The sequence below is a fragment of the Colobus angolensis genome, unplaced genomic scaffold (genome assembly GCF_000951035.1).
Source record: "Colobus angolensis palliatus isolate OR3802 unplaced genomic scaffold, Cang.pa_1.0 Scaffold222, whole genome shotgun sequence".
NCBI classification, from domain to species: domain Eukaryota; kingdom Metazoa; phylum Chordata; class Mammalia; order Primates; family Cercopithecidae; genus Colobus; species Colobus angolensis.
Genome location: NW_012115400.1, coordinates 1,106,708 through 1,114,504, shown reverse-complemented (window position 1 = coordinate 1,114,504; position 7,797 = coordinate 1,106,708). Strand labels below are relative to the sequence as shown.

The 7,797-nt window shown below is 48.4% G+C and overlaps 1 protein-coding gene across 1 annotated transcript in view; it reads left to right on the top strand.

Annotated features, from left to right (window-relative positions):
- The first annotated feature begins 994 nt into the window (after positions 1 to 994).
- Positions 995 to 7,797, top strand: part of AZGP1 (alpha-2-glycoprotein 1, zinc-binding) — a 14,421-nt gene continuing 7,618 nt past the window's right edge. Inside the window, exons 1-2 of the mRNA XM_011943856.1 lie at positions 995 to 1,203; positions 5,156 to 5,416. Of these exons, the coding sequence (XP_011799246.1) occupies positions 1,128 to 1,203; positions 5,156 to 5,416 (337 nt within the window). The 5' untranslated portion in view covers positions 995 to 1,127. The remainder of the gene's footprint in view (positions 1,204 to 5,155; positions 5,417 to 7,797) is intronic.

The window sequence follows — 7,797 nt, the reverse complement described above, 5'->3', positions numbered from 1 at the left end:
TTTGTTGCCCAGGCTGGTCTTGAACTCTTGGCCTCAAGCAATCCTCCTGCCTTGGACTCCCAAAGTACTGGGCTTACAGGTGTGAGTCACTGTGTCCAGCTTGGTGAAGGTGATTTCTGAGGTTTATCTGTCTCATGTCAGGCAGAAAGGATGGCTTCTGGGGCTGAGACCCCATGCTGCCTCCAGCCCTTGCTTCCCTAGTAAGACTGGGAATCTAGGCTCGCGATTTGCAGAAGCAGACCAGTCAAAATCACAGTGGGACCCAGCCCTGTAAACACATGACAGCAGACAGCAGGGGACATTAGAGGCCCAGTGTAAACAAAAGACACCACCTGGGACTGGAACCCAGATGCCCCCATAGCTACTGCAGCCCCACTGCCCCCAGGAGCTGGCAGTTGCGACCGCTACCAAGACCACCAGAAGGCATTGTCCACTGCACCCGCCTCTTTGTTTCCCAGACACTTGACCTGATGTCCACGGTAGTAGCTTCGACTTGCTGAGCATAAACCCCGTGCACACCTGCTCGTTCTATTGCCAGGGAGGCTGCAAAAGGAGGATGCGGCTATTTCTGTTTCCATCATGGAAGGCTGGGGTTCCACAGGCACCGAAAGGAAGGAGGGAGAGATGGCAATGTGAATGTCCTCCAGACAGCTCTGGCAGGATTGGGTGAGGGAGAGTGAGGGTCCCACCCCAGCTGGGGACTAACCAGTCCGTATCCTGGACATGTTGAGTTTTTCCAGAAGGCAGGGATGAAGTCTGGTTTGACAACACCCAAGTGATTCCAGAAGGTGTCATAATAGACTGGAAGGGTGACACATCCCAGACACCTGCCACCCACCACACATACCTCCCACCCACTTGCATCCTTCCACCCCAGGCACACACAAAGCTTCAGTCTAGAGATCAACTGTCTCAGTTCTGAATTTGTATAACGTGCGTGTAGACTCATTCATCACAACCTCTGCCCAGCCTAGCTTGTGAATCATGTTTTTTTTTTTTTTTTTTCTATTTGGGGAGGAGCCCGTCCTGGCACTCCCATTGGCCTGTAGATTCACCTCCCCTGGGCAGGGCCCCAGGACCCAGGATAATACCTGTGCCTCCTGCCCAGAACCCTTCAAGCAGACACGATGGTAAGAATGGTGCCTGTCCTGCTGTCTCTGCTGCTCCTTCTGGATCCTGCTGTCCCCCAGGAGACCCAAGATGGTGAGTGTGGAAAGTAAGGGATGGGTGATGGAGGGGACTGGAAGAAGGTGAGGAACAGGACACCTTCCTCACACCTGGCTGGGAGAAGGGCTGGATGCGTTGGGATTCCCTGGCATATGGCAGGAAAGGGTGCCCAAGGCTGTCAACTCACTCAGCTCACACACTTCCAGGAGCATTCAGGGAGCCTCTGCCCTCACCCGAAATAAGACCTTCAGGAATCTGAATCTAAAATCCTTAGTTTACAGTGAAAACAAAGACTCCAAAGACCAAGCGACCTGCTTGGGGTCAGACAGCCAGGACGGAGCAGGAACCACATGCCTGGAGCTGCTTCTGCTCCTGTTCTTTCCCTCCTTCTGGTGGCTGGGTGCACCTGCCTGATGCTGTTGGAAAGAGAGAGCAACCCCAAGGGGAAAGTGGAAAGGCAGGTCGGCTGGAGGGATGGTGCTAGAAGGAAACCCGTGCCCTCACCCCACACTGAGACACAGCTGCAGTAGGTCTGGAAGGCGAGTGGCCGGAAGAGAAGGCAGTGGGAGCTTGAGGAGATCAAGAGTCACTTCTAGGACAGGGGAAGGAGGCTGTTTGTGGCATGAGAATGTGCAGGATAAAGACATGGAAGCAAATGGCTTCTCAGTTGTGTGAGTTTAAAATTGGTGACATTTACAAATTGTCAAAAAGGGTGTTTCATGTTCATTGTATAACAATCACTTTGGAATGTTAATCCCATTCTGCACCAAAATCTGAATTATTCAAGGTTCTCCAGAGAAACAGAACTAATGGATTGTACACATATACATATATACGTACATACACATACATACATACGCTGTATACACACGCATACACACACACAGGAAGAGATTTACATTATATGTATGCCAGAGAGAGAGAGAGTGAGAATAGAGATTTATTTGAGAAATTGACTGACACTATTGGGAGGAGTAAGTAACAAGTCCTAAATCTTCAGAGCAGGAGAGCGGGCCGGAGACCCAGGCAAGAGTTGATGTCTTAGTCTTGAGTCTGAGGGCAGACTGTAGGCAGAATTCTTTCTTCTTTAGCAGACCTCCGAGGCTTTTTCTCTCTTTTTTTTTTGAGACAGAGTCTCGCTCTGTCGCCCATGCTGGAGTGCAGTGGCGGGATCTCAGTTCACTGCAAGCTCCGCCTCCCGGGTTTACACCATTCTCCTGCCTCAGCCTCCCGTAGCTGGGACTACAGGCGCCCACCACCTCGCCCAGCTAGTTTTTTTGTATTTTTTTTAGTAGAGATGGGGTTTCACCGTGTTAGCCAGGATCGTCTCGATCTCCTGACCTCATGATTCCCCCGTCTCAGCCTCCCAAAGTGCTGGGATTACAGGCTTGAGCCACCGCTCCTGGCTGGCTTTTTCTCTTAAGGTCTTCAACTGATTGGATGAGGCCCACCTCTATGGAGAATAATCCACTTTACTCAAGGTCTACTGATTTTTTTGTAAATTAAAAAAAATTGTGGGTGCATAATATGCATATATATTTATGGGGTACAGAGACCTTTTGATTCAGGCTTGCAGTGTGAAATAATCACATCATCGAGAATGAGGTATCCATCCCCTCAAGCTTTTATCCTTGGTGTTACAGATGATCCAGTTACATTCTTTTGGTTGTTTTATTTTATTTTAAAAATTTATTTGATTATTTATTTATTTATTTTTGAGACAGAGTCTCACTCTGTCACCCAGGCTGGAGTGCAGTGGCACGATCTTGGCTCACTGCAACCTCTGCCTCCCAGGTTCAAGCTATTCTCCTGCCTCAGCCTCCCGAGTAGCTGGGACTACAGGCACCCACCACCACGCCCGGCTAATTTTTTTGTGTTTTTAGTAGAGACAGGTTTCACCCTGCTGGCCAGGCTGGTCTTGATTTCCTGACCTCATGATGTGCCCGTCTCAGTCTCCCGAAGTGCTGGGATTACAGGCGTGAGCCACTGCACCTGGCCTCTCTTTTGGTTATTTTAAAGTGTACAATTAAATTATGATGATGATTATTATTTTTTTGAGACGAAGTCTTGTTCTGTCATCCAGGCTGGAGTGCAGTGGCGTGGTCTTGGCTCACTGCAACCTCCGCCTGTTGGGTTCAAGCAATTATCCTGCCTCGGATGTGCACTGCCACACGGCTAACTTATGTATTTTTAATAGAGATGGGGTTTCACTATGTTGGCCAGACTGGTCTTGACCTCTTGACCTCAAGTGATCCACCCACTTCAGCCTCCCAGAGTGCTGGAATTACAGGCATGAGCCACCGCACCTGGCCCTAATTAAATTATTATTGACTATAGTCACCCTGTTGTGCTATCAAATAGTAGGTCTCATTCATTCTTTTTTTTCTTTTTGGTGACAGAGTTGCCCAGGCTGGAATGCCATGGTGCAATCTTGGCTCACTACAACCTCTGCCTCCTGGGTTTAAGTGATTCTCCTGCCTCAGCCTTCCGAGTCACTGGGACTACAGGCGTTTGCCACCACACCCGGCTAATTTATGTATTTTTAGTACAGATGGGGTTTCACCATGTTGACCAGGCCGTTTTCGAACTCCTGACCTCAAGTGACCCACCCCCCCCTCAGCCTCCCAAAGTGTTGGAATTATAGGCGTGAGCCACCACACCTGGCTCCAGTTAAATTATTATTGACTAGAGTCACCTTGTTGTACTATCAAATTGTTTTCTAACTATATTTTTTTTGTACCCATTAACCGTCCTCCCAATTTCCCCCCACCCCTGCCACTACTCTTCCCAGCCTTTGGTAACCCATCCTTCTACTCTCTCTGTCTATGAATTCAATTGTAAGGTCTACTGATTTAAAGGTTAATCACATTTAGAAACTCACGAGCAAGAATAATTTTAGTAATTGAACTAGGATTCTGCCATATGACCTCCAACATTATTAGCACCTGTATAAATTGTATCATAAAATAATTATGGAACCATTATGGAAATGTCCCTCTCTCCCAGATTTCACCTTGTACCAAGGTGTAAGGTATAACCCCAGTAATTCTGAGCTCCATCCTACTCTTATACTATGCTAATTACCAGTCTGGGTCGTTTCTTGAATCTTCTAGTAAATTCTCCTTTCTACCCTTTCTAACCATATGTATTTGTCAGGTTAAGCTAGAAACGTTAATTTGTTTTTTTGAGATGGAGTCTCACTCTCTCGTCCAGGCTGGAGCGCAGTGGCATGATCTTTGCTTGCTGCAACCTCTGCCTCTCCGGTTCAAGTGATTTTCCTGCCTCAGTCTCCCACGTAACTGTGATTACAGGCCCACACCACCACGCCCAGCTAATTTTTGTATTTTTAGTAGAGATGGGGTTTCACCATGTTGGCCAGGCTGGTCTTCAACTCCCGATCTCAAGTAATCCGCCTGCCTTGGCCTCCCAAAGTCCTGGGATTACAGGCATGAGCCACGGAGGCCAGCCTAGAAATGTTAATTTCTAACGCATGCCAGATTCCATGCACATTGGGCAAGGTTCCATTCCTTCATGGGGTGACTCAGGGATCCAGGCTAATTGCATACTGAGACCCTTTCATATTATCCTGTGGCCTTCAAAGTTGTCACCTCAAGGGATGAGAAACAAAAGGGACAAGCCAGCTGGTAGGGTCTTGGACCAGAAGAAAGACATCACTTCTGCTCACATTCTCTTTTGACAAAACTCAGTCACATGGTCCCAATGTATCTTCGAGGAGGCTGAGTAATGTTATCTTCTTATGTGCCAAGCAGAGGAAACATATGTAGTGAAGACACAGGATGGTCTCTGAAATATCATCCTTAGCATGAAAGGAGAGCATATTCACTTGAGTGAGCCTCCAGTAGTGTAAGGTTGATGACAGGAGAAAGAGCTAGGGAGGAAGAAGTCAGTGGGCAGGCCTCCCCTCCTAGCCCTGTGCAGCCCCACAGTGGGACCCTTGCATGGACCTCAGCCATCTTTTCTTTTGCAGGTCGTTACTCTCTGACCTATATCTACACTGGGCTGTCCAAGCTTGTTGAAGACATCCCCCAGTTTCAGGCCCTTGGCTCACTCAATGACCTCCAGTTCTTTAGATACAACAGTAAAGACAGGAAGTCTCAGCCTGTGGGACTCTGGAGACAGGTGGAAGGAATGGAGGATTGGAAGCAGGACAGCCAACTTCAGAAGGCCAGAGAGGACATCTTTATGGAGACCCTGAACGACATCGTGGAGTATTACAATGACAGTAATGGTCAGTAAACAACAAACCACGGGGGTGGAAGGTCTAACCCAAGAGGCAGCCCCCCAAGTGTGAGTGGCAAGGGGTTAGCAGGATGGAAATAGTCCCAATCCCAGAGAAGGAACAGAAGACACAGCAGAAATGCAGACATGTCCGCATCCCGCCCGCCCCACAGCACAGGTGCTCCCCACTTCCCCATCGATTGCCCCATCCTCATTCCAGGCCTCAGCTCACACCAGAAGTGATGGCAGAGTCACTTCCTATCCAGGCAGCTCTGACCTCTCACCTCCACACCTCATGCATCAGAAGCTGATCCCCCCTGTGAGAAGGCATCAGACTCACCCCTGTTCGGAGAGGTTGTCTGGAGAGTGAGCCACTCTCAAAGTTACTCAGACCTGGGTTCACCTGGTGGCTCCGCCAGTCCCAGCTGTTGACAGTGAAACGTTCCCAAAATATCTGGTCGAAATCTGCAAACATTGGAGCACTGAGACCTACCTCCAAACAAGTTTGTAATATTTAACTGTGTCTATTCTATGAAGGATGTCACAGTCTGTCCTAATCTCCCTTGCAGCTCCATTGCCTAGGACGGTGCAGCCAATATTGGCTCAATTGAAATTTGTGGAAAGAACAGAGAAAAGCACCCGGCACAGACCGTAGCCCATGCTGAGGGCTCAGGAAGTGCTGGATTCAAAACCGTAGGCTGTTAGAGTTCCCTGCAGCCCTAAAGTTTCTCCTCACCATAAGATGCAGACCCGGGAAGGGCCACCTGCACTGTGGTTGGAGGAGCTGATGGCAGAGCCCGCGCAGAGATGGTCCCTGTGCCCCCGGCCCAGCACTTTTTCTGCTAAACCACACTGCCAGCCCCAAGGCAGCCAACCTCAGGCCTGGTGAACTGCTGGTGTTAAATTATCATAGAGTGGGTGTCAAAAGATGGGCTACTAAGTACAAAAATGCCCAAGGTGCTACATGGGATCTGAGTTTCCAAAAGGAGGCAAGAAAGAGATAGGCAGACGTTTGAAGGATGTGGGGTGGGAGGTCTTGGTAAGGAAAATGGCCAGGGCTGTGTGTCAGCAATAGGAGAGGAGGGGGCACAGGTGACCAGAAAAGACACTGGGAGAAGCTTTGATGGACAGGAATAGAAATGTCAAAGTGGATAATTACGAGGAAGGAAGATGAAGAGATGAATACAAGGTTTTAGAAAATAATAGTAGGCAGGGCTCGGTGCCTCACACCTGTAATCCCAGCACTTTGGGAGGCTGAGACAGGTGGATCACCTGAGGTCAGGAGTTCGAGACCACCCTGGCCAACATGGTGATACCCCATCTCTACTAATAATACAAAAATATCCCGGCATGATGGCGCACGTCTGTGGTCCCAGCTACTCAGGAGGCTGAGGCAGGAGCAGGAGAATTGCTTGAACCCAGGAGGCAGAGGTTACAGTGAGCTGAAATCCTACCATTGGACTCCAGCCGGGGTGACAAGACCAAAATGTTGTCTAAAAACAAAAAACAAAAAAAGGAAATAAGAGTAGCTGACATTTACTGAGCATTTACTTTGTGCCAGGCCCATCTATGAGCATATATAATGTTCAGAATCGCCCCCTGAAACAGTGCTCTTGGCACTGCCATTTCAGAGGTGAGGAAATAGAGGCACAGGGAGGTGACTGGCTCCAGTTCAGGCAGCACACCAGGTGGGGGCGGGGAGAGACCTGGGTCGTGAGCCCAGAGAGGTGACCTTGAGAGCTGTCAGTGTCTATGCCAACAGCACCAACCAGTGCTGGGTATACACCTGCTTTTAAAATCAGAATGAAGAGGCTGTGTCCCCCACCATAAGGAGATCCATTTCTGAGAGTTGTGGCTAATGGGCAAGAAGGTTGGGACTTTACAGATTTGGAATAAAGATATCAAATACCGTCTCTACTAAAAAATACAAAAATCTAGCCGGGCGAGGTGGCGGGCGCCTGCAGTCCCAGCTATTCGGGAGGCTGAGGCAGGAGAATGGCGTGAACCTGGGAGGCAGAGCTTGCAGTGAGCTGAGATCCGGCCACTGCACTCCAGCCTGGGCGACAGAGCCAGACTCCATCTCAAAAAAAAAAAAAAAAAAAAAAAAAAAGATATCAGACACCAGAAAGGAAGAAAGAAGAGTGATCAGATTAGGGTTACTTAGGTGATGATATTAACTCTTCCTAGAACTGAAAGAAAAGGAGAGTCTTCCTTTCTCATATGAAATCACAAATAGTTTCTATCCAATTTGGAAGTACACTTTGGTGTGGTTGTGACAGCTTCCTCAGAACTCAGCATAAATTAAAACAAATAATTCTCCTTAGAAGAGATGCTGTAGAAGAGATAGAAATCTATCTATATTCTGTAGCTCTTTTTTTTTTTTTTTTTTTT